The sequence below is a fragment of the Filicampus tigris genome, chromosome 4, assembly GCF_054856515.1.
Source record: "Filicampus tigris isolate MCC_2025a chromosome 4, RoL_Ftig_1.0, whole genome shotgun sequence".
NCBI classification, from domain to species: Eukaryota; Metazoa; Chordata; class Actinopteri; order Syngnathiformes; family Syngnathidae; genus Filicampus; species Filicampus tigris.
In genome coordinates, this window is record NC_141220.1 from 10,823,232 (window position 1) to 10,851,032 (window position 27,801).

Genomic DNA, 27,801 nt, shown 5'->3' on the forward strand with positions numbered 1-27,801 from the left:
AAGGATCCAAAAGTGCATTTTGTTGTGTGCATTTTTTTGTTTCTTTTGTTGTTGTTGTTATGGACCGAAAGACCATCACTGAAACAACCAATAAACATATACATAGGGCCACCACCCAAAAATGCGGAATGTCAGTTGGACCCTGTCGAAAACGATCCAGTGAGCATGAAATTAGATCTTGTTGCATAATTGTGCCTTGCAGGCCTTCCAATGTGCAGCAGACTCTACATGGGGTCATGGATCACGTGACCGTATCAAGAGGCCGCAGTATTGACCTGGTGGTACCAGTCCACCAGCGGCTAGAGACAGAAGCACCGTTACTGGCTCTCTATATCATGCACATCAAATTTATTTCCTTCCACAAACCCAGTCTGAATGAATTAATAAACAAATGAATGAATGTTTACTTGAACATGAAGAAAAAACAAATAAACAAATAAAGGTAATATACTGTGAGAGAGAGAGAGAGAGAGAGAGAGAGAGAGAGAGTTTTTGAAACTTTTGCAAATGCATTACAAAAAAAGCAAAGAAATCACATGTAAATAATATTTGCCACAAAGCTGAGAATTGAGCTCGGGCGCATTTTGTTTCCACTGATCATTTTCGAGAGGTTCTTACAGCTTAATTTAAGTCCACGTGGTAAATTTAGTTGATTTGACATGATTTTAAAAGGCACACACCTGTGCCAAGTTAAGGTCTCACAGGTGCATGTCAGAGCACAAACCAAGCATGAAGTGAAAGGAATTAAAAATAACAATTATTTCTGTGATCCACCCACTGGAAAATGCTTATTAGTATGAATCCTATTGTACAGGTTTAATGTGTTATTCATACATACTTTTTGCATTTGTTCTCTTGAACACTAGATGGCACTCAAATATCTGTCCTCAAGTCTCTCCTTTTCTTTCTTCATTTTGTCTTTCTCTTTCTTTCTTTCTTTCTTTCTTTCTTTCTTTCTTTCTTTCTGTCTTTCTGTCATTTTCTTTCTTTCTGGTAGCATGCTAGTTTATTGTTCCTGGTCAGTGGTTTACTGGAACACATTTCTGACAATACATTGTGAGAATGGTAGCATTTGATCAGTAATCATTGAGAGTATTCATATTTTTGATTTTAAAACAATACAATCCTCAATTTTTGTCCACTCATGTACTCGTGTACCCATGTTTGGATGTGACGTGATTGCAGCACATCACAAGCTGCTAAGGTCTTGGGTTTTCACGACTTAATTTGCCCCAATCACAACTTGTTGCATGAGGTGGTATTGTTTTTGCCCCCAGGGAGGGGCCGTTTCAGTTTTTATTAGGTCCTCCAAGAGCGTTACTTGAGGCTGTGGCACCGCCTCAAGGGCAGCCTGCTTCAGTGACTGCCGAAGTGCTCGGATGCTGGAGAGTGATGATGACCGAGCTGTGCCTTTTCCTTTTTAACTGTTCTTTTACCTTCGTTGCTGGATACTAGGGATGTAACGATTCACTCAAGCCCCGATTCGATTTCGATTTTCAGTTGTTGTTTTTTTTTAATCGCTACCATGCTTGTCTTGGTGCGCTAGTGTGGTGCTGCAGCAATTCGAAAACTCAATATGCGATGATGTTTGGCGCACAATGATTATGATAGTCGACCAATAACCAACAGTAGGGCTGAGTTGCACTAACACTATGAAACTGCCTATAATTACAAAAAAAATCCTAAAAAAAAACCATTTCACTTTTTTGGGCACTAATTCTTTTTTTTTTTTTTTTTTTTTAATTTTGAGGAGAGTGAAATTAAATGAGTAAAATTAGGGGAAAGCGCTGTGTTAAATAAAACTGAACTAAACACTTTAATTGGTTTTTATTTAATCTTAATCCAAAACGTTTTGTTTTGCTTCTCTAATATGCATAATTTAATCTACACATTCAAAATGTGGTATGCATCTGGAATGGGAACAAATTAGCAATCTTCAGCAATCTAAATTAGCACATTCTAAGATGTTAATGTTATGTCTTTTACTGTTATCTATTACCATTGATAGTTTGTGGAAAATAGGTAATTTTGTGTTAACTTGGAGTGCTGAGATTTTCCGACTCTTTCATAAACGACTGTCCCAAGGTGAGAAATGAATCATGGTCATCTATTGCTAACGTTAGTGCTAACTCGGAGTCATGACGCCATTACCTATAATGCTTCTGTTTACATCACGGATGTCCCGGATTACCACTACTGCACACGTGCGATGCAGAGAAGCATGCCAGCCGTGGGATACGAGCCTTTTTCGAGAGAAAAATACTACGGCAAATAATTAGACGTATAAATAAACTACGCATCCACTATTAAAATTAACTGTTGACGATTTTGATCGTTGAATTTGTCGTGTTATTAATGCAATCTTGGCAGTTCTAGTGTCAAATAAATTACCCAATGTGTGTATGCAGTTTGTGTAAGCAGAGACGTGAGCGAGCGGCAATGGTTAACATGGTGTTCCGAATCGATTCTTTTCTTTTTTTACATCGATGCATTTATATCGATATAAAATTGATCTTCGATGAATCGTTAAATCTCTACTGGATACTATAATCGTGTGGATTATAATTAATTCAACACTTAACAAATCAACATTGGATTACAGTACAAATTGATGAGTTCTAGCGACTTTTCACTACACTTTCAACGTCCTAGACGAGATAGCCGACCAACGGAACCATCGTGGGTTGTTGTCGGTTCTGGCAGACACTGTAGACTGTTGAATTTCCTCAATTTTATTTCGTCAAGTGATTGAACGAAATAAAATCATCCGGATCCAAATTACGTATTGGTGGGATTATACAACGTCCAACGCTTTGGAATCCGAGCAACAAATCTGAGTTGCAAACGAAGGACGGTCATAGTCAGACTGACCCGCTCATGGCATCGCCAGGCCTTGCCATACATATACTGTAGATGCTTTCATGCCGCTCCACTGGGTGTCACATTTGCTGTGGCTCTGTGTCCAGTGTGTGCACACTCCACACAGTGCTGGGTACAGTGAGTTCTTGGTGTCTTGGCACTGCCCCCTTGTGTACATTAAATTTTGTAAGCAAAGTATGTTTGTGGTTTCTTAAGTATATATATATTTTGGCAATAAAGCAAGATGTGTTGAATGAGGCACACATTCAGTGTGTTTTCTGTCAATTAAAGCACTGGGGAACTTGGCACACACAGAAACATGGTCTCTTGTGAAAGCTGGCAGCTCTTGTATGCGCTCAAGTTTCTTTGACCGCAGTTCAATGTGTGTGTTTGTGAAAAGTATTCCTGGAAACCCTGTGTGGGAGTTTAGGGGCCTGGCACAGCAGTCTGTCTTGATTTTTGTGATGTTTTGCGCGGTAAGCGGAGAAAAGATGTTTCCCTTGGCATTGATAAAACCGTCATACAAAGTCATTCTTGGTTTAAAAAAAATAAAAAGGAATGTATCTTCTTAAAACTTTGATTCCGTTTGTATGCAATGACACAACACTCAACTGCACATCACTCTTGCACAACATGGACTGGAACATGAACTTGAGCATTGAGCACTAGAGGGCAGTGAAGGGGGTTCAAGTTGTGGGGAAGTATGAAAGTAGTGAGAATTTACAGAATACATGCACGTCATGGCACATGGTCGGCGGGATGGTACCACCGCTGCCTCAATTTGAGCCAGGAAAAATCCCGGGTTATAAATACTTGCCGGAACCAAGAGTGGATTAAAGCTGAGTAGGAGGAAGGGATGTATGGAATGACATCAATTAAAAACAAGTCTTTAAGTCTTTGTGGTCTGCGGTTTCCATTCTCTCTATGCAGAATCCAAGCGGCATGCAAGTGTGCTCTGTACACTCCAGATTCTCCTCATCGTCAATTACCCATCATCCTGTGTAGTGACTGGCAGAGGCGCAGCGGTAAAACTCATCAGCAGTTCTGCTGCCAGGCTGCTCTTATAGTAATAAACAGACTTGGCTACATTGAAACCAGCACTGAGTGCTTTGTAGAAGTAGAGGAATTGCACACACACAAACCCAGACACACTCTGCACTGCAATTTACATGAGGTAATGCTGACTGCTTTTAAACCTACCATTCGCTTGGATTCTTCATTTTTGTTCCCCCTGCTTCGGTTGTACCACGCACACAAACTCCTGAGCCCAAATTCCTGTGCAGCACTGTCCAAGTATCCTTCATACGACCTACTGAGCACCCCAGTGGCTTGCACTTTGGGGCCTAGCGACCTTGTCTGCTCACGTAACCACTGTCAACTAACATGAAATTCTTTTGTCTTCATTTCATTGCGTGTGTCCTGGCTGCCCAGCTTCTAGTCGTGTGTAACTTAGATTTGTCCAATCAGATTTCAGCTTCTATGCGTTGCCATGTCAATGTAATCTGCCCAGGGCCTTCAGAATCTGAGTGGTGGTGTATGACACATAGACACTTTAACAATGGCTGCTTTTTTTTTCTTTTTTTTTTTAACCAATCAAATTTCAGATTCACCAAATTGGGCCTGCTCACTGGCTTAGCGTGACATTAGCATTTTTTTGTCCTCTGACAAATTGATCATAGCTACTCAAATGGGATTAATAATTATGCACAGCTGACTGAGGAGGACAGGACGAATGCCAGACATTGTTAAAAATTAATTTGAGTGGTGTTTTTCTCAAGAAAAACTGGACATTGTGAGGATAAGCAACAACAACTGGCTAGCTCTGATTACCTTTTTGTCTATAAATAACGGGCATCTGTTGAGTACGATGTGTTTAGTAGGTTTTATCCTTTTGTCATTTTATTAAGTAAACATTAATTGAATTTATCTACTTTAGTGTTGCTTTTTGGAGTTGATGTAAAGGAAGATAAAGGTTTAACTTAGGGCTGTCCCGACTAGTCGACATAGTCGACTAGACCGATGACGTAAATCCGTCGGCCCGCACAACTTGCCGTTGACGACGAGTGTCCATGACGTTTAATACGTCGGCACGCACATACCGTCAAGTGTCGATGATGTAAAGACGCCAACACATGCATATTGTCAGTTGTAAACAAGTGCGCACAGCAGAAAAGAAAGGAGAACAGCAGAAATGACGGCCGCGCCAGTTCATGCGATCAGCGCGGGGAAGAGGACAGCAGCACCACGAAGCAGCTGAAAAGCGGACAAGAACGTCCAAAGTATGGACATATTTTAACGAAAAGTCAAACGAATTGATTGTCTATAGCCTTTGTAAAGCCGAGTGATGAACGGACACCTGAAGCGAAATCACCCAGGTGCTGACAGAAAGCAAAAAGCTAGAGGATCGTAAGTTCATCTAACTAACTACTAACTAATATGACCCGGTTTTACTGAAGTTGCTGTTATGTGCGACATATTATTAACATGCATCATTAAGTTTCATTTCTCGAAGCAGCGGGTTGCAGTCAAAACGACAGTGTTGTGTTTCAGCTTTGTGCATTATGGGGCTAACGTTAGCTATTTCACTCCAGTCAAATTGTGTTGGTGCTTGCAGGTAACGTAACTGGTTCCGTTTCTTTATGTAACCACAAACGGTAACACAGTTTTCCCCCTCCCCCCCCCCAAAATAGGACTGCATACCAGAGAGAGCATCTCAACTCACACAAAGAATTCATAAAATGATTGTCCAGGACATGAGGCCCATTGCATTTGTGGAGGGTGCTCCTCATTGGACTTTATTTTAGAGTTATTTATTTTTTAGTTATGCTTGGGCTGCTTAACACGAGCTCACACATTGTTTCACTGTAATGCACAGACAGAGAAATACCTCATTCATGTGCACACGTCATGATGCTTGTCGAAAAGAGATGTGAGTGTTCATTCAATTTCAAGTTTTTTTAATTTTTTTTTTTATGTATATAAATCCCCCACCCAACACTCAAACACGCATGTGCTAATACAGTATATGTGTGTGTGTGTGTGCGTTTAAGTACTCCTTAAATGGCATTAGTGATTCCTGAGTCCTATTATTGGCCTCTGATCTGCTCCACTCTAAAAAGCTTGGACAAGAGCTATGTTTGGTACTAGTTTCTGTCCGTGTGATATATATACATAGTTAGAGGACAGTAGAAACATGAGAACCTCCTCGAGTGAATGGAGAAGTCGTCTCATCGAAAGTGATTCTCCCCCCCCCTCCACCACCACCACATAGACGTCGTGGTGACGTCATGGTGTCAGTGTAGTTTGCACATTGTTGTGGATTTGATGTTCTTCGTGGCGGGCTGAAATGATGATCGTGTGGCTGTTGAGCGAGGCTGCAGACAAAGCCGCCCGTGCCCCCGAGCACACTGTCGCTTTTCTGTCTTGAGCCCAACTCCACTGCAGCAGACCGCGCGCATGTCACCGATACGGACTCTTTGTGTTTAGAATCCAGACTGTGAGCCTGCCTCGCGGAAACTGCGCGGAGGAGGAGGAGGGGTAGGCGAAGGAGCAGCGTGGAGAGAAATAGTCGCAAAGGTGTTGAGCAGCGAGCAACTCCGTTTTGTTACCGCGTGTGTGCGCGTTGTGCAGCCGTCCACTGTCACAGCAGCAGCTGCTCGAGATTTGCTGTTTCGAGGCGTCGCCTAAACGCTCCGACATCGCACCATTCTGGATTTCTTTCTCCGCTTCCTGTCGTCTAGGATGAGGTTTAAAAGGAACGGCTCGTACACTTTAAATAGGTAAGTTAGTAAGATGATGCTGTGCGCAAAACTTCATGTCACGCGTATGTTTGGAGGAAAATCTGGGTGGTGAGGAGAACTCTTTGTTATAGCTTCCTTCCATAAATCCTCTTTCTATGGAGCTACTTTATGGTCTCATTGTCGCTCAGCAATATGAAGACTTTTCTATGTGGGACGTATGGACACAATGCAATATAATGGCTTGTTTATGTGGATTGTTACTGCATATATTAAAAACAGATACATGGCGTTTTATTTATAGGCAGACATTTCCCTTGCCTGATTAAAGTGTTTCTAATACACATTTTTTTTCCTGGTTAACTGTGTGTTGTTCAATTTTGAACAAACCTGTTGATCATATTTCACAGCTGGTGGGCTCTGTCTCTTGTGTTCATCTCCTTTCTCACATTGGCTTCGATCTTCATCTTTTTTCCTCCCCCCTCTTTTTCCTATACGGAAATGCTCCTTCTTGTGGACCCATCACCTAGCAACTTTGTACGTGCTTTGTGTGACAGGTCTCTCCCCCCTCCATCTCATCCCACTTTTCTCTGCCATGACAATCATTGCCTCCATGCATACTCTTGTTGTTTCTGCACAGGGTCACACATATAGTATTGTGTGGTTTAGTCCTGTTACTTTTTTGTCTTTTGCTCCAAGTTATAACCTCTTTGTAAAGGAAACCACATCTCTTTGTCTTCTTGCCCCCGAAGAATAATGTCAGTTCAGATATCATGCTTTTGTTTGACTGAATTATATAAATGGGTCCAAAAGTCAGGGGAAGTACAGGCACACAAACCCACAAGAAGTTGCTCATATTTTTTGAAAGTGACAGTTCGTTTAACGGCAGTTTCACTCCTAGCTCTCAGGCACTCCTTTTCCTCTTTTGCCTTGTTATTGGGCACATGGCCTTCCGCTGGGCATTACACACACAATACCCACATCCTGCTTTTCAGATCCACAAACTGTTCATACGAATTGGAAGCACACCTATTAGTGCACATGCCTAATCACACAAACAAATTGAGAACAATGTCTTCGCAGTTTACCCTTAATGATTTAGCCTTTATTGCATCTATTTACCCTTGCATTTGGAATTTTCCCAAGAGTATTTACAGTATCTCTCTGTCTGTTAATAAGCTATTATGTATCCTCTATCGCACATATGCCCCTACATATCTTTGTTTGTCTGCAGGTGAGAGTGATGATGTAATTACGCTGCAAAAGAGGAGGTCTCTTTATCCGCAGCTACTGGCCACAGGCCTCCGGGGAGGTGGAGCAATGATGTCACTGGATGTAAAAGTGCTTTGCTGGGCTGCTGCGGTTTTTCTATGATTGCAAAACCAAAACTATCAAGAGATAATGAAGATGTGTTCTCTTCATGCCTCCAAAGCACAACTCTTTGCTTGTGTTAAAAGGGGTCCTTCTCATTATGCTGAAGGTGCTTCAGCCCCCCTTATGTTTTTATTGCCAAGATGCAATTATTTGTCCCTGAGAAGGATGGATTGACTCTGCCAGTCTGACATTGAGCGTCAGCATTCAGCAGCGTCAGCCACCTTCGTCACTCTCTGTTAATCCTGTGTCGGCGTCAGCGGCACCCTTTTGATTGCTGTCACACGCACACAGTTGTAACACCACTGTTGAATTTTGGTGTGTTCGGGCATGCGTATGTGTACGATTCTTTTTTTTCTTTCTTTTCTTTACCGGCAGGTAACTAAAAGGGAGGGATGTACAGGCATGGTACCTTTCTTTATATTTGTCTCCAGAGTACTCTGCACGGATTGGCTCGCTTCCTGCGGGCTCTCGTCACAGAGCTAGCCCCTCCCATTTGGTTTCACTGCATCATTTGTAAGGATGAAAACTCACCCTGATTGTGTATTTACAAGAACATTTGTTTAACCGGGTTGCACTGTCAAGACCTTGTTACATGTCATTTCACACAAGAGGGCAGTCACTTGCCAGCTTTCAGAATAGTTTAGCAAATGACGCATATGCTTAGCCAATCTATGGAGGTTGTTTTGAGTATACGGTATGTACATGTATATGTGTAAACAGATGGCTGAAATTGTTGCCTCCTGAGGTTAGTTTACTCCCTTCCGTCTTTCTCTCTCTCTCTCTCTCTCTCTCTCTCTCCCCCGCTCCTTTTTCTTCCCCTCTATTCATCGTTCTCCTGCAGTCCACCCTGTGCAGCCCGGTCACTCTCTCTCTCTCTCTCTCTCTTCCCTCCTTTTTCTTTCCCTCTATTCATCGTCCTCATGCAGTCCACCCTGTGTAGCCCAGCAGTCTGCACTTTGTTTACGGGACTATGTTTGCCAAGCTAATCTTCCCGTTTTTTTTAGATGGAAGCCAGAAAGTGAGCGAGGGAGAGAGAGAGAGAGTTGTTCACTAAGGAGAGAGAGTGCAAGAGTGTGAAAGAGGCAGGCAGTTGCAGATGGTGGATGTCAGAGAGAATGAGAAACCTGCTCTATGAAAATTGTCAGATTTTTGTGAATGGAGTTTGCCGAAGTGCATCTCTTCCTGCTCCGTTTTGCGGACACGCGGATTGGTCCTGCATTCATCTGTTCTGTGCCCAAGTCAAAGGTTGTTTGTTCAACCATATGATTACACAAGGTGCTAGGCTGGACGTTTTTTCCCTGCTGCACCTGTAGCCACGAGTGCAGACGGGGAGGTGGGAACGACGAAGGGTCCGGCCAAGTACTACTTCACCGCCGCCTGGATGGGTGTTTTGGTGTGCTGCGACTGCTTCTTCTATAGGTAATTAACAAAGTGACTCCTTGTCCTCCTGCCTCTTTGCTTGAGTTGCAAGTTGTAGGACTGACATATTGCCATTTTCTATCTTTATATTATCAGATTGTTTTTTTGTATCTGATTACCTCCCCCTCCTATGATCCACTGTTATTGTGCTGCGCTTTGGAGGTGACATTTGAGGTCAGTGCTGCTGTAGCAGGCAGAGATTCTGCTGGAGTCAGAGCCAGGCTATCGTGAAATGAGGCCAGCAGGGCATACCTTTTGCCTGGTAAAGCACACCACAGAATATTAAACATCACCGTATACATACATATTTTTTCAAATATAAAATACTACTTTGCTAATGACGTACTGGCATTGCTAGGCTTTCCAAACTTTGCCTCCATGTGTGCCTCTTAGCTGTGTATCAGTCACAGTGTTCCCTCACAAGACGGCAAGGATGTGTTTCCCTGTTTGTTTGTGCAGCATTGTCAGACTTTGGTCTCACTTTTTTCCCTCCCAGTCAAATCACTGTACTTTGAAATCTCTTTTGATAAAGGTGCTTGCTAGTTGTTTGGGAGGCAGTCCCATCTATTTGCAGACCTACATGTTGGTGTTCTTGCAGGGGACCACTGAACTATCTTGTTAGGGTGGATGATTTCGGTTCAGCTTGTTGGCAGTCAGTGCATCTGGTTCCCCTCTCTTGTGGTTGTGGGGTGAGCCAGTCACAGGCCATAACTGCTGTAAAAAAAAATCTAAATATAACGTGCTAGTTCTCTGAGGAGCTTTTTGACGATGGTGAAATTGTAGCACACATCACACCACAGCTGGATTAGATTAGGCGTCATAATGATTTGCAGGTTTGTTTCACTTCACCTTGTGTTACTCTTAAAAGAAGTATGAGTGTGTGTGTGTGTGCACTGTGAACGCACACGGGTGTTTGTCCATGCGCCTTATACTGTACCCCTTAATGAAAGAAACACACAGAAGTCTAGTAAAGGGAGGGTTTGTTCCTGAGGTGTGTTTTCCCTCCTTCGTGACGAAGTTGAGGGTGGAACCTGGTCTGTGTGCTGAAGTCTCAAAGCCTCATTAAGCTAAAAGGGGCCGTCGAGTCTATTTTTAGCATGTTTTTCTACCTATTCCACTTCCATTAGCCAATCAAATAGCGTCGCTGTGACAATATGTTGGCATGATTGTCTATTTTCTGTTTGCTAAAACGGGTCCTCATTGACCTCAGCGCAAGCCAGACATCTGTCTCGTGTTTAAACTTTCAACAGTGGCGTTGTGTGGACTACAAACTGCCTGCCAACACGCCGTTAAACCATTCTGTGTCATAGTGTGACGTCAAGTAAAATAAAAAAAATAGAAAAGCATTTTTCCTAACTGTCATAGTGTGCCATCATGTAGAAAAAAAATATTTTACCTTAATTTTCAGTCTTGGGCAGTCTGGTTAGGACTAAGACTTAGTAAGACTAAAGGCCCTGATAGACCAAACCGACGTCGGAGGTCGTGAAGCGTCGTGGCGTCTGAATGCGCCGTCTGTTTGGTGTAGTGGCCACGTCGTAGTGTCGTAGCCCGTCTGTAAGCGTCTTGGGGGCGGTTATGCATGTTGAATCGGCATCGCCCGTCGTGACATTTGGTCACTCTGATTGGCTGTTAGCTAGCAAATCAGCGCTCAGAGCACCAACCGTAAGTGACAAATGCGAAAAAACAGTGAGCGCGCCTCCGCTGCCTTAATCTTCTTACAAGTACAAGAGCAAGGGTTGACATCGTAAGTATTTCACAATACCGTGTCAAGAACGCGGTGTATTCCTCCAGCGTGACGTGCCGACAGCCGGCCGAACGCCACAGGGGGGGAAGCGTCTGTCACTGTTGGCCAGCGTCTTTTTGGTCTATCTAGGCCTTAAGTCTTACTGCTGAGACAAAGCATTCAACAGCTATCAGGACATTGACTCAAGTTCAGTTAAGCTACATATCCACCAAGTGAGATTCAGTTCTGCTTGCCAAGAACTGTACACCTTGTTCTGGCCTGCATTTCCACTGCAGGATGTGTAGGCTGCAAGAGTCGCGTAAGCTCCTTAAATAGTGTGACATCATGGTTGTGGCAGTGTAACGCACCAGTAATTAAAGTTGAAGACAGCATGGTGGTGTACTACACACTAGCATAGTCTGTAAACATTAAAGCCAAACTGCACTGAATCCCTTATAAATTGTAATCTACATTGTTTAGTGGCACTGTTTGACCTTCAATGGAGTCTGTTCTACATGAAATGGTCAACACACAGTTTTTTGTAATCTTTTGTAATCTTTTGTAAGCGTTTCGGATCAGGGTTCAATAAAAACAAAATTAAAAACCAATAAAAGTGTTTAGTTTAGTTTTACTCATGTGGTTTCACTCTCTTCTACATTAAAAAAAAGACCTGGTAGCCAGGAAAAGTTAAATATGTTTCCAAGTATTTAGTATGTATTGGTAGTTTCATAGTATTAGTGCAACTCAACATAATGTATAGTTTTGGGGTTCCATTTTAAAATGCACGAAACATTTACAGCTAAACAAAAAATGCAGGCCACAGTATCGCCTTCAATTTCAATTACTCCATTTATAAACATGGCAAGAATGTTGGTACAAGCTGCAAAGTTAAATTCAAGTTGAATGTACTTTCATCTTAATTGTCTTTATTATTCTTTTGTGCATACCTTAAAGAATTCTAGCTGTAAGCTACCGATGGTCATATAAGATCTGGTGTGATTATGCTGTGATTCACATATGATCCGATTAGTCGATTATTTGCGACTACTGTTGGTGATTAGTCGACTAGCAAAATAATAGTTTGTGGCATCCCTCCATGACAAGCTTGCACCAAACATCATTGCGTATTGTGTTTGTGGATGGCTGCAGCACCACTCTAGCGCACAGAGACAAGCATGGTAGCAAGTTTGAAAAAATCAAATCGAAAATTGGGAAGTGAAAATCGAATCGGGGTTTGAGGGAATCGTTACAGCCCTATTAGTGCATCGCGCCCTCGCCTGTTCAACTCCTCCACCTGCAGTCACATCCTGTTAATTGCTATTGTATTGTATTGTAATTCCAGTTAAACCGCCCCTAGCGGTGGAAGAAAAATCCACAGAATAGCCGCACCTTTATATAAGCCGCATGGTTTAAAACCTAGGAAAAAAGTAGCGGTTTATAGTCCAGAAAATACGGTAAATGATTGCAACCAGCTATTTAGTTTTAGCAAATGAATGTGTTGCAATGGTAGAATTCCACAGAAAGCCTGACTCTGCTTAAAAATGACAGATGTGACAGTGACCTATCGCCTATGAAGACTGTGGTGTTGATAAGTGCTCCACATAGCGACTGTCCCAGTAACAGTTACGTTTTAGTTCAGTGGACGCTCATATAGATTAGTGATACCTAAATGTATTATTTTTTATGATCATTCAGTCAATGTTAGTTGTAGCTTCTAGCACTTATCTTAGAAAGGAGACGAAGCAGAAGGTAGTTCGAAGGTTTGTTCTTTACTGATAAAGTTCCGCAGTTTTAATAAAGTGAAGTTTAAGCAAGGTTGCCCGCGTAGTTTGACCTTTTGGGTTAGTTACACGCCGCCTGTAAGGCTCATCATAGGATCCCTGTAATCTCCTGTCACTCTCACAGCGTTGCTTTTCAAGTAGATTATTCTTGAGGCATCTAGTTAAAGATGAACAAGAGTCTGGTACAGTATGTTGAAGCATTATTCCATTGTTTCCCTTTGTTGTTGTAGTCTCCACATTTTCCATTGTTGTAGTGTCTACACAAAACCATATTATGAATATGTTCAATGCTTTGTCACATCCTGCGAGGCGCAGACTTCATTATATAACATCAGCAAGTTTGTTTTCAATGGATGTTGGTAAAATTTGTAATGTATGGAGTCAAATTGGCTTCAGTGTGACATATAGTCTCCATTTGTGAGCTTAATATGGGCCTGGATATTACTGAACAAAATTAACCTGGTTGTTCTGTGTTTAGCCTATTTCCTTGTCGACTTATCATGTTCCATCCAAACAATTGGGGCATATGGTTCATAATCAACCAGTTGTGTTTAATGCCCTTACACTGAGAACATTTTATTTAACTTGTGTTGGACCAGTTTCCTCAAAGGTTTATTTGTTGAATGAGTTGAAGAAATAATGGCCGTACAGCTACAGGGTTTTGTCAAAGTTCTTTGGACTCATTTCAAGCATGCTTTTAGACACCGAGATAAAAAAAAAGCGGCCTTCTCCACACAGTGACCTGCCCCAGGCCCAGATGAATTGATTTAAGAGCTGCTTTGTTTCACAGTACAGTAATGCAACGCACTTAACTCAAGTAGAATTACATTCATGAAATAGTGCGCATTAAGGAGGTCTGTCACTGTGTTCACTGACTGTTCTCTACTTTCACCCATTGTCTTGTCACTGCAGTGCCGACCTCACACAAGGACAGTTGCATAACACTTTCACAGTGTTTGCTTGCATTCAGCAGCAGCTTCATCTTGCTGGCTCAAGCAGAAAGTGATGACCTTGCACTAACCTCAACTCTGCATTTAGTTAAACACAACGTACTATATATTTAATCCACCTTGCGCACAATGAAAGGGAAACGATATGTTACTGTATATGTATGTATGGCTTGTGCTTTAGGCCTGTCACAATAATTGCTATATTGACTCAATTTTATTCATCGAATGATAATTGTTTTGTTTTTTTTTCCAGATTGGTAAATTGTCATTTACATGCGCATTTGTTTACATCTGTCATCAACATTGAGTTGCACTCCTTCATTTCCTCTCCTGTCAAGTCTCCTTGTTCGCCACTATGGGAGTTGGCACTCACGCACACATACTCTACACAATAGGGTTGAGTAGAACAGCTTTTGAAAACCGTTTAAACGGTTGGTTCGCATGTGTTCTGTCGGTTCATAGGCATGCGTGATTCTTTCTCCTTTTATTTATTTATTTATTTATTTATTATTATTTATTTATTTTTAGTCGCAGCTGTGTACAGTAGCACTAATGCTAGCCAAGGTCACGGCGTTCATAGTTGCATCAGCTTCCACTGGTGCATAGAGATCTTGCAAATTAGAGTTTACAGTTTGCTTGAAATCCCTACACGTTCATACCAACATGTCAGTCTGTGCATCATATAAGACATAGTTCCTAACTTGAGCTTTTAACTAGGAGAGTAATTATTAGGTAAGTTTTTTTCAACCTTCGTTGAGCCAAAGTAGATATTTCACATTAGAAACATCTCATGGGTAATCAACAAAAGTAATATAAAAACGTAGTAATAGTGAAATAATGAAGTTGTCTCAAATCAGTTTTACAACTGTTTTTACTCGACGTGAATCCAACCTTGTGTAAACTGAACACAAAACGTAAATATTTGCAGAGAGCCATGACTTAGTCTGCTGGATGAATGGCAACATGTTGATTGTACCTTTTTGCCATCCAGTGTACTAGCATTTTATTTTTCTGCTTGTCATTATACACGGCTAACATAGATCGAAAAATATATTTTTCATTCATAAAAAAGTTCTTTAAAAATATATACAATCAACACCACTAGTAATAATAATAATAATAATAATAATGCTGTGAACATACTTCTTGTGATCATTCATTAAATTTTAACCCAATTTTAACCAAATTGCTTTAAACAAACAACAACAGCTTGGATTTCCAAATATGCCATTGACATATTTATTTATCTTTTCACAGTCCAGCCGTTCAATCCCAGAAACGTATTTATATTTTTTTCACCTTTTGTCAAACATTAGGGTAAAAGAGGGTCTGAAAATATCTGGCTGTGAATGATTTAATTATATTTGCTCTAATGTCACTATATAGATGGCATAAGAGAAAACAATACTACAATTTATCGTGATAGTTGATGGGGAAATATATCACTCTAAAAAAGTTGTGATCAGCCTAGTTTTGCTTGTACAAAAGGTTACTACACCTGTGCCTACCAGACATGTATATGCCCTTTAGGCATGAAAGTACCACTAAATTGTCAGGTGAAGCGGGTGGAAGGAATTGCTGCAGCAGCCCACAGCCTCTCTGTTCCCTCGTGGAACAAGAGGACCATTTCAAGGGAGACAGGAAGCGTTTAGGCGCCTCACTTTGTGTTTATTGAGGTTGTCTCAGGAGAGTGAATGGAAAGGGCGGTGCAGCCGAGCAGACTGGATGGAGAAGGTGGTGTTGAGTAGGTGTGTCCGCCACACATTTTCTTGCACAGCGGTGTAATTTTCCTCTGTGCTGCAGTGCCTTTGGCAGCAGTGCCAGCCTCATACAGTATGTTTTCGTAATCTTCCATTTTGGTACTGTTATTGGATAAACTGAAGACAACAAGAAAAAAAGATTTCACATTTTCACCATTCCAGATTGATCTCTGCCATTTTTAGACAAATGAGTAACACAACCATTTTTTCCTTGTGATTATATATACCTACAGTGAGACTCACGGTATATTAGTTGCGATGATCCTGCAATGAGGGGAGCAATTGTTGTGCAATGCTGACTCAAGCATGTTCAGGGTGATGTATTTATTAAAATAGCATATGGAATTCCAAGCAGAACAAATATTGTGGACATGGAGACTCACTTTACTTTTATAATTACACTAACACCCTCTTGTCCGCTCAATTATTCTCTCCCAGTGTTTCAGCATGACATAACATGCTGGTGAGGAATTTCAAACACAGCTACTGGCTGATTATTTGACAGTTCGGTAACAGTGTCCAGCAACACATTGCTCAACTAGGTCATTTATTTACTTGTGATATCTCCCAACATTTTCAGTCCAGCAATCTGTGAAAATTCTGCTGCGAGAATTTCCACCAATTACACTAAGATGTATGTATTTTATACATGCAGTAAATATGTATACATGAGTCTACGCCAATAGATTTGAAATTTGTAATGAATAAAGGTGACTTACTCTTTCTCTCTAAGATGATCACACCCTTTGCAAAAGGTGGAAATACTTTATAATGACTGAATTATCTTTCAGTACAGTGGAACTTTTTACAGTGAACTTTTCTCATGTTCATCTTTTGATCCGAAACCCAAATGTCTTCAGTATACAACAAAAACAAAGGACTTGACCTTGCCATTCCAATACTTTTGTAGGCGACTGTAATTGAGTCTGTCTGAAAATGTTGAACTCGTGTTTCCATGCCAGTAATGCTATGTAATGTAATGTGTCAAATTGTGCTGCCTACAGGAGGTCTGTGTTAATGAATAGCTCAACTTCCCTATGATGAACACCGTTGTGTTCCTGTTCTTCTTTCTTTCGAGGCCGACTTGAGTCCATCGATGGTGCCTCACCTGGTTCCATCCAATGCACTATATCTTGCCTCCATTGCTTCAAAGCATGATTAAGCAACCATCTACTCTAGACAATTCTTACACATCAATTGATAATCGACCATGAGACTCATTCCTAGGGCATAGAGATGATGATTTTGCTCACCTAAGTCCAGATGCAATACTGCCGGCCAATCAGATATGTTTAACTGAACTTTTCGGAGAGAGTATGCGCGTGCACAACTGAAAATTAGTAGGTGGTGATCTCTTCATAAAAGAACAATCGATATACTACAAATGTTGGCAAATTTCATAAATTAATAGACATTGCAGTGCATGCGAGGCTCTCATCACTCCATATGCTGCGTCAAGGAGATCTATTGATTTGACCTTTCTGGTGTCTCCTTTGTATCCATCTCTCTCAGTGTCCCATTATGGCTTGAACAGCATCTGCTCCATCTACCTCTTTTCCTCACTCACTGATGCATCATAAGTAAACTACGGCCACAGTTGTTATCTGTTACCAAATGAGTTTGCATGGTTTTATGTTCCTGTTGTATGTTTGTCCATATTCTTGAGTACAGTGTGTCCAGCATATTCCTCAATAATAGCTGAAATGACAGCGCTTGATATCTGGAGCTTTCACTAAATATCCTAAGCAGAAAACAAGATGTTTTTACCAGCTTTTTTCTCAAGATTTGACATCCTTATTCAGGGCTCCAGACTAGCGCTAAATGGTTGCAATTTACCTCTAAAATTTGAGTTGGTGCAAGAGATTTATCATCCAATTGTACATGTGTGACAAATAAATTTGAATTTTTTTTTTTAAATGATTCTTTAATATATTTTGTTGCTGACAAACCCCTGCTCCACCCTTCTTCCCATTTATCAGTAATATAGTAAAACTGAATGGAAATGTGTGTACTTTGGCCCCTAAAATTTCAGATTATGGGTCATTGTGCTCCTAATGAGAAAAAAAAAAAGTTAGTTCGGAGCCCTGCCCCTATTCTTTGCTTTTGTGTTCCTCCTTCCCGAGTCCAACCCTTTCCTTTCCTTTGTCACAGTCACAACACAGGAACATGCAATGCTGTTTTGTCTCTTCACAACACCAGTTATATTCTTTGATCTCCCCTGCATACCACATTGCACATGGTTTTCTTCCTGCTCCTGATTGATATCAAAAGACTACTCTACACTGAAGCGAGGGGCTGTAACTATCGAATTATTCGGTATTATTCTTAATTATTAAGAATTATTCTGTTCCCGTGTCTAACTCAAGGCCCGGGGGTCAGACCCGGCCCGCCTCATCATTGTATGTGGCCTGCCAAAGCAAATTATGCCCATCGACTTGCTAAAATACCAACATTTCCGTAACTTTTAAAAACGTTGAGATATCGCATGCATTTTGATACCAATCAGTCTTAAAATAAATACAATTAAAATAAATGTAATAATAAACTGTTGTACTGGCCTCTGATTTCAAAACTATTCATCAGTTGTTGTGTTGTGTGTTTGCTAACAGAAAACTGTTTTTGTGTACATCGTTGTGGCGTAATGTGCAGTTTCTCCTCCACCAGTGCATTTTAAATGCTTATTTGCATTAGGTGCTACCCCAAAGCAGTATTGTTGATATACATACATTAGCCTTCATTCAATGTTCATACAATGGAAGTGAACTGTTACTCTCGCAGCGCATACATTATCGTTGACCAACTGTTTTAGGAGTATCTTTTTAGCAGACTCATTATTGCCATAGTCCATTCGTATTTTACTTGCTTGATTTTACTTTGAGTGCGATGCCGAGGGTCGGACATGCTAACTAGCGCTAGCATGTCAAAGACAGGGAACTCCTTTTCTTGTACACCGCGTCTCCATCCGTAGGTGTTTAATTGGGTTATCATGCATAATATAATTTTATTGTAAGCGTTATACTTAGTCGACTGGTAATTCATTTGAAGGAAGTTACGCCGCTAGCTCGCTCGACGAGAGTATGGCGCACGGGCGCCGGGCCCATGTGCATGCTCCGTTGTGTGAGCTGCTGCTTCTTCGTTGGTTTAAATGATGCTTCTTCGTTGGTTTAGCGTCTGCTGCTTCGTTGGTTTAGCGGCTGCTTCTTCGTTGGTTTAGCGGATTCTTCTTTGTTGGTTTAATTACTTCTTCGTGTTTGGAGGCAGATGTGCGCTGCCTACATCACGCACCATGGCGTGATCGGGTTGGTTTTCAATTTTTTTTTCTGTTAAACGTTTTATCCAAGGCATTTTCTATTGATATCGATCACGATACATATTGATATTGAATTATCGGTCCAGCCCTAGTGCTGATTAACTCAAAGGTCTGCTCATTTTATATACAGTGGTGTACCCCCGGTATTCGCGGGGCCTATGGGCCAGGCCAGTTTGCGAATAGTGAAAATTCACATATAACTGACATCAATTGCAATGTATTTTGGGGTGGGGGGTTATTGGTTAACTAAAAAAACTAGGGGAAGTCAAGTCAATTTTTCCTTTACTATATTATGTTCTATGCGCCCTCACTAGTCTAAACACGGCATTCTGACTAATATTGTGTTTGTGGAATATAATTTAAGAAGTAAAATCCACCATTTTTGTCCATCCCAGTGGGTGGCCACTTTACCACTTGCTGTCAACTGAAAACGACATCACAGTTGCTCAGGGTTCAGGTAACGACCAATCACTGCTCAGCTTGAACACAACTTGAACAAATCCCGGAATTGGTGTATTTGCAAATACCAAACATGAATATGCAGAGTTTTACTGTATTGACTTCATTTTCAGTGCCTTCTTACAAAGCAGCTTCCCAAAAGAGATTAGACTTGTTTTTGCGCCTCGTTGTTCACATCCTTAGTTACTCCATGCACATAGAACGGCACTCATCCATTACCAGATCTTACCTCTGGGTGTGCTTACTAGCTCAATTTTTCCACCAATTTGGTTTTTGGATTGCTAATCTGTTGGCCACCTTTTAGTCAAATGCCTGCACTTCACCCCCTTGTCCAAATGTTCTTGGGTGTGACCACTTCCTAGTGCTCAAATCTCTTCCAGTCTTGGTGAAACCCAGACAATGACGCAGAGTTTCCTTTACAGTCAGGAGGTGGTTAGATCTCGTCTAGTCATCTTTGGTCGGGCAGACCTTTCATTTATTTATTTATTTATTTATTTATTTGTGAGAGGGAAATAAACTCAAACTCACATTGCTGAGCTAACGTTTTTGACAAAAGTTTTCATCTTGCGCATTAACTACTTTGTTTGAGGTTGTACAGACTGTATACTGAGTTGTGCATGTCTAGTTTTTCGTGATAAGCAGAGCAGAAGATGTGTGGTGCGCTGTTCGGAGGGAGGGGCACTCCGTGACCTTCAGCTGCTGTGGCCAATCTAGTGATGCCACTTAAGATAACATTGTACAATATGCAGTTCACAGCTTTAGGGAGGCCATCGGTGTTTTTGGAAGTCTGTGTCACAACACTTCAAAATAAATCTGAAAAAGGGAAGTGTGTTCAGACTGAAATTCTGCAACTCTTTCTAAAAGCAACAGAACATTTATAATTTGCTGAGAGCCATTCACCGACCACTCGATTACAAGAATTTTATGAAATAGTTAGCTCTACAAACTGACAGAGCTGGGCACTTGACCCTTTTTTGCCGGGCCGGCCGCGACCCTCCACCCTTGACCATTTCGTTTGTGGCTGGCGAGTGTGTTCACTTGAATTTAAATTGTGTCGCAATGCAATTTTACAACGCTTGAATCCATGATCAGTATAGGCACAAATACTACCTGACTTATTCTGTACAGTACACTCATGCATTTACCATTGTTTGATAAATAGCTGCCACCTTAATATAATGCAACCATTCAATATTTAATTCACCCGTTTCCATTGTATATCTGAAAAGCTTTACCGGAAAAGGGTATCAATGAGCATCTTCCACACTTAATTCCTCGCCACGTGTTAAATGAATAAAGAACATAAACCGAGTCGATACGTTTAAAATATTTTTCCAGTTCAGCCATATCAGAAGCACCAGCAAGCGCGACAATTTATGTGGGTCTGTGACATAGCATTGCCATTCAATAACACTGGCACTTTATTGTACAAGTTTCAATGCACTGTAGTTGTTTAGTTGTGTGTGCATTTAAGAAATGAAATCTTGGGGTGTCAGGAATCTGAATGTTTGTATTTCTAATAAGTTTAAGCCAAGAAAGGTCTCTTTAGTTCCATCTTGCCTGGTTTAGTAAGGTGGATTGTCACTCTAGCATGTTCAAGTCTAGTATTTACCTTAGTGAGAATTTTTGACCCTTGGAAACGGGACTCCCCAAACCTCTCCTTTCATCTTTCATCACCCCTGTGTTGTTACTGTGTGAATCTGAGGGCCTGGGAGACTGCAGACTTTAGTTATGTAATATCCCTAGAAACACAACAAGAACAGTAATGTGATGTGACTTATGCACCTAAGGATCTTGTCAGTGCTTTTTAAATCATTGTCATGTCTGCTGACCTGAAGGCGGCGTTGTTGCAGCTTCTGACTGCCACACCCTTGCGTGTTATACAGACTATTGTGAACATAACTTTCTTATGTAACTTCCCATGCATATGTGAGCCTAATTTTCATGACTTGCATCACATGCTCATTTACTCCTCAAGTGAAATGTGTCTCCTAAACAGCCATTCCTAAGGCATGTTGCCATTGTTAAAGCGAAATTCTGTGCATTGTAGTCACATCCTCTGTCATCATGTTTGTGTATTGGTGCAAGTTGCCTCTGGGAATGAATTAAGTATTAACATTCCCATCTGGCTATGTCTGTGTCTAAATGCCCTCACTTGGGAGTTAATGAGCTGTATCATGGGAGCCTTGCACAGTCATACTGCAGTAAACACAATGATACGCAAGCCTGTCTGATTAACTTTTATTTTGTAGCAGTGACTATTTAGTGACCTGTATGTAACTTTAATACAGACTGGCATTGCTTTATTATTTTGTCCATTTTGGTCCTTCTCAGTAGCCATGAAAAGAGAGCTCTGTTTATCCCCAAGCCCCCTATGCCTTGCACCATCACACTCCACCTCACACACACATCGCACACTTCCTGTGCAAACATGGGCGCTACCCCAAACGTTTTATCCACCACCTCCTCGTTGCTTCCTGACTCCATCCTGTATTTCATGACGATCCTTTGACACACACGCACGCACACAACAACTGCTCTGTGCCAATGCACTGGCAGGACTCACAACTTTTAAATAATTTATCTTTTCTTTTGATTGAAGATAATTCTATGTTTTGCTTTGAATGTTTTATAGCACTTTGAGTTGCATTTTTATATATGAAAAGTGCTATATAAATAAAATGTGATTGATTGATTGACTTCCATTCACGTGACTGGGCATGGCGAGGTGTGCACCGCTCATGTACATTTTTAACACAAGCTTCACTATTCCATATATTATACTGTATTTTCATGACTAGACGGCGGGCTCCTGTGTCTCGCACGCTTAAAAAACAGAAATGGATTAATTGGCTATAATTTGCGATGTCGCCACTCCTGAAATCTTGTGGCAGAACCCCGCACACTGCGCAAGTTTTCAGTGGAGTTCCACTGCATCGCTCGGTGTGCGGCAGCCTCTGGTGTCTTTGGGTGTCGTGAAAGGTGCTATATAAATCTCATTTAGTATTATTATTCATATATAAAAACAGACGCAGTGTGAACGAACATGAAGGCAAGTTGCTCATTTCCTCATTCGCTTACAGTGCACGTCTATGGAGATTACTCTGTTCTGATATTTTCAGAGTTCAGCCATTCAAGCCGGGAGTGCATATCTGCGTTGCCACCACTGAAACCAGGAGAGCGTATACGTCATTTTCTTTTTTTAATCCAATTCTCAGTCTCCTAGCCAATGAAATGCACCGGAATATACACGTGACTGTGTCGTGACTCCTCGGAGGACGTCGATAATGTCCCCCAGTAATGGCGGACGCCGTCGAAGTGAAAAAGACAATTCGCTTGCGGACTTTGAACCAATGGAACCAGTCAAACGTGATATATGGTTAAGATATTTGTTTGTAGACAATGATATTGATGTGTTTGTAACAGAATAGAGGATGTTATTTACCACTCGATTTTTTTTTCAAGTTAAAAACAGTGCTTCTCTTGCACTGATAAAAAAATCTGTTATTTTTACATCTTCGATTGAAATAATAACAATTAATAAACGGGCCAGTTTGAAAGCCAAATGTCTAAGTTTTCAATTTCTTTTGAAATTATGTTTCTATCTGCTACAGCGGCTGAGATAATAATTATTTTCTAGGTGTTGAATTTCCAGGAAAACTTCAGGTTTTCGAGGGTGATTCCAAAGAGGACCTTAGGTTTTAGAGAGACGTTTAGAAAGGCGCGTCAGGCCTTAATGGGTTAAAGTGGACATCAATTTTGGTGACGATTAATTGCAGTTTTTGGACATTATAAGCAATGTACATTAAGTGTTTTAGACTGTGCTAATAATCTCCAGTTTCTTTGCTGACGTCACACCAAGTCATGGGGGCGTATTGTTATTTAGCAATGAAAAAATAGGAGGTAAATGATGCAATCAGTTATTTGCAGAGTGCTCTAAAACATATTGCCATTATTAAAAATGAATCTCAGCTTCATTTTCCTGAGCAAAAAATACATAAAGTGAGTTTGTTCATGAAAAATGGACTATATTGAGGCACAGCGTCCTTAACTCATTCACTCATTCATATACATCAATGGCAGCGAATGCGTTAAAGGCCAAAATTATTAATACCACGTAGGGGTGTAACGGTACACGTGGGTGTATTAATACGTAGACGAGGGAGCAAAAACGTCAAACTTAAATAGCGAGATTTATCATATTGTAGCGTCTTCCAGGAACAGCCGTAGTTGAATTATCACGTTTTTATTCATCCAAGTACAACTGCTCGCGCTCCTCTTTCTCCGCTGCTCCACTCGCTTGCCGTACGATGCATTCATGAACCTCGGACACACCACAACTCAGCAACACACAAATCCGACCACAACACAGATAACCCAATTCGTTACAATATGCTGTTCAACATTCAAAGATTCCAGTGTCTAAAAAGTGTATACAATTTCATAGACTTAGTTACTGTTTTTTTTCATTCCTTTCATTCATAAAAGGTTTTAATATAGTTAGCAATAATTGTAACTGTTATTGTATGTATTTTTTTTTCATCACAAAAAGTGTATATATGTACTGTAATGACAACTTGTCTTTAACTTGCATACTTAGATGTGTCATAGGCTGTTGCTGCTGAGTATTTAAAGATTTCAGTGTTTTAATAATTTTCAAAACCAAGAGATTTTTATTGTTAGTTTATTTTTGATTCTGGTGTAATTCCTTAGAATATCACCTGAATGGTGTGCTTTTATTTATTTAATTCAAAAAAATATACCATTTATTTGTCATCTTTTCAAAATAAACATATTTAAAAAAAATATTTTAAAAAATCTGTTATTTGTACCGAAAATACACAGAACCGAAGTTTCCAAAAAAACGAACCGAACCGAAATGTGATTTAGCGTACCGTTACACCCCTAATACCGTGGCATGAGTGGGTGAATTTTTATTTTTCAAATGCTTTTCTTTTGTTGTTGTTGTTGATACTTTGGGTTGACAAACCCAGGATACCCTTTTTCCAGGTATTTTCTTTGGTGAAAGTCATCTGTCAGATGGAGACAGGCGTGTTTCCCATTGATATTATGCAAGTAAATAAGCTTTGCTACGATTGGGTAGCTGTTCCCCTTAATGTGAGTATGAAGAATGACCACGGGAGTCGTGTAGAAAGTGCATTTGCGTCCTTTGTGCTCCACATACTGGAGATGAGGAGCAAAATACCAATACCATTTCATATATTTCTTAAGAGTGTGTGAGAGCGCAAGTAAAACCGAGTGAGTGTGACGCAAACCATTTCTCCACTCCGATTGGTTGTCCTGACGCAGTGTCATGTGAATTTGGTTTTATTGCGTGGGTATTAATACTGGTTTTCCAAACTACGTCGCAACGATGTCGAGTTTTTGATCTGCCCGTTTTTGCATGCATTTAACTTTCAAAGCAAGCTTTGCTGGTTTGTCACGTATCAAACTAAACTGTGAACTGTGTGCACTCCCATTTTGTGACAGCAGGTGACAGCATTGGCCCCACACCTAATTTGTCAGTGACTGCGTATCAAGCGAGAACAAGGTTGTTCCTCACTCTAACATCCTGGCGCTACGCAAGCCCCATTTGCTGTAAACAGCTGGAAGTGAAATCTCAAGGCAATGTTTTGCTTTGGTTCAGAAACACTCTGAACTTTATCAGCACCTGGGGCACGGAGACAGATTAGCATATTTCAGGTTTCTGTGTGGTAGTGTGAGTGTCAGTGCTAAGGTCATTGAGTCTTCCCACGAAAATCTACATTTCTTTCCCATTTTTGTGGGATTATCTGGGAAGCTCGTCGGGGGAGCCTTTTCCATTACAATGAAGTGCAGGATTATAGTTTTTCATTTTAATCAAAGGCAGAATCTCACAAATCCAGCCAGTCCAGTTACTGCTTTTCTCGATTAGGTTGTGGGCAAGGCCTGGTACACACATGAATAATGAACATGAACACGCTTAATATTTAAGATCATCAGCCCTGACTCGTTTTGGGCACTATTATCGGGACAAATCCACTCGTAACACACCTCGGACAAAAGTTTTGTATTCATTTTATAGGCCAAAATTATAAGACAGTCTGCCATTTGATGCCCTTGGTCATGACGGGGCAAAAGCAGGAGAAAAACAGCCGGATTGTCTTCATGTGTGGAACCCAACTGATTTTGGGCAAGAAACAGGCCAGGATACATCCTGGACTAGTCTCAAATCAGTACATACGGACAAACAGCCATTTACTTTGCTTTTGGGCTTTTTCCTGTCCTTATCTGTGACCGTTTTGTGACTGTACTGCATTGACACTGCTGCTGACACGCTGCACACTGGCAGGAGAGAAAAACTCGTCATCACCCTTCTTTGACCTGCCGAGCATATACTGACTCACCTGTAAACATCTGGGAAGCGAGAGAATGACAGTTTGTGTTCCAGAGGTCACCACCTCTCCTCCAACTTGACCGCTAACTATGTTTGTTACATGGCAGCCTGTGTTTATCTGTTCAACTTGACAGAGAAATGTTACTCTGCCCAGGTGGGGAATTGTGGGATACACTGAGACTCGCCCGGTTAAGGAATGTGGAAAGGAAGAATGAGTGTGTGTCCAGGGCATGCTGAGACAACTTCCACATTGAGCAACTTCTCTAACTTCTCCTCATCCTTCTGCCATCTGTCCTGACACTCGTTTACTGTCATTTGATCTACTCCATGTTTCACTTTCCTATCTCCTCTTCAGTCCAGTAGTGTACTGGAGTGAAGCTATTTCCTCTTTTTCTCTTCTTTTTTCCTTCCCTGTGTTTCATTTTTCATCCATTTCTACATATAATATTTCTTCTCTTCACTGCCGTGTTCCTGCTGATATATATGATAGTGTTTAATTTGTGCGAGGTCCATGGAGATGCCTGAGTTATCGACTTTAGCACACACGTTTGTCCGTCTCCTCATTTTGCTAAATCTCCCTCTTAGGTCATAAAACCAGCGCTTGCACGGTCCGGCGTGGTGCTGTGCGACTGAAGCCAGGAATTCTATTGCTACCAATGAATTTCTCAAAATCCAAACTAATTGTAATAATACTTTTATTTTGAATTGAATGTCATTTTTTTAATTCCTCCTTAGCGATTATACTATCTACTGTCAAACACGATAAACCATATCGCTTGTACATAAGACATTTTGCTGTTGGAGCTGGGTACTCCTCGTCTCATCTTTTGTTTAGCCACGCTGTATGATCATGGAGCCATGGCATGTCTCAGCATGCAGCCCTTCCCTGCCTACAGGAATGCAGAGCAGAGAAATGAAGCCAGGGACAAAACAGTGCACAAGCAAAGACAAACAGACGTTGAGGCCTAAAAGGTGGGGAGTACTGCTTTGCTTTGGTGAAAGGAAAACTAGTGCGTCAATCATTGTTCCCATGTAATGCCTAATTAATGCTCAGCGCCAGTTAGTGTTCGGTGCCTGGAGCGGAGGTGTGAGCGTGTTTGAATGATAGTTCATCAACAGGCAAAGAGTTTGACTCTACTGCTCTTTGTAACCATCCCCTCAAAATTAAACTGTGCTATAGAAAGATCAAGAATATTTAGTATTCCCTTTGAAGTACAGTACAGTACAGAAGGTAGTTAACAGGGAAATGTGACATTCAGCATTGATCCTCAGGTATTTTAGCGTTACAGTACCCTGCCTTTTTAATTCACAATTTTTATGTCTCGCGAAGGTGCTTTGGGTGCTTTTGCTTGGATTACCATGAACAGAAAATACTGTTGATTTTTTTTTTATTTTATTTTTTTTAACTTTGTACTTTGTATTAGCGTCCTGCTGACCACGTTTGCTGGCAAAAATTATTTCATGCCCTTGTTGACCTTTCTACTGGCCCAGAGAAAATCCAGGGGCTCTAAAGACCTTCAGTGTTCACTGTTTTCTCTGGCCTTGCCGGGACCTTGCCTAAACACACTACACACACCCAGAATGCAGACCCAAGGGGGGTAACATGCTTGGGCTGAAATAAGTTTATTTCTACTATGGTTGCAAAGAAGCAACATTTTTACTTGTTTGTTTGTTGTTACTGAGCAGGATTTCACCATAACTGCTCCATACATTTCAATAAAATTTGAACTACTTATTACAAGTTAGTATTTTTCTTTGCATTTTTGAGAAGTTTCACTTGGCAACTTTGTTAAAATAATCTCAATTCAAACAGATGTGCAAAAGGAGAATAATGTCATTCTCAGAAGTTTACAGTTGGAATTACTTATTCAGTGTCCTGTAGACTGTTGTCTGTCCTGTAAGAGTGGCTGTTGTACGTCTGCAGTGACATTATATTCTATTCAACTGTATGCAGTTTTTGTCCGCTTATTACAGTGTAGTTTAGGGCTGTCACGATCTAATATTTTCTATCGATAATTCAATTGATACATCAAATAATTGGATAAAATGTAAC

The 27,801-nt window shown here is 40.9% G+C and overlaps 1 protein-coding gene across 3 annotated transcripts in view; it reads left to right on the forward strand.

The window, feature by feature from the left end:
• Positions 1–27,801, forward strand: part of mob2a (MOB kinase activator 2a) — a 68,237-nt gene that overhangs the window by 16,752 nt on the left and 23,684 nt on the right. Inside the window, exon 1 of one of the 3 annotated variants that reach the window (XM_086027135.1) lies at positions 6,234–6,638. The exons of 1 other annotated variant lie outside the window; for it this stretch is intronic. In XM_086027135.1, coding sequence (XP_085883261.1) covers positions 6,601–6,638 — 38 coding nt within the window. In that variant the 5' untranslated portion in view covers positions 6,234–6,600. Of the gene's footprint in view, positions 1–6,233; positions 6,639–8,838; positions 9,390–27,801 lie in introns of those variants that run through there. One more of the 3 variants, XM_086027134.1, reaches the window with a different exon arrangement.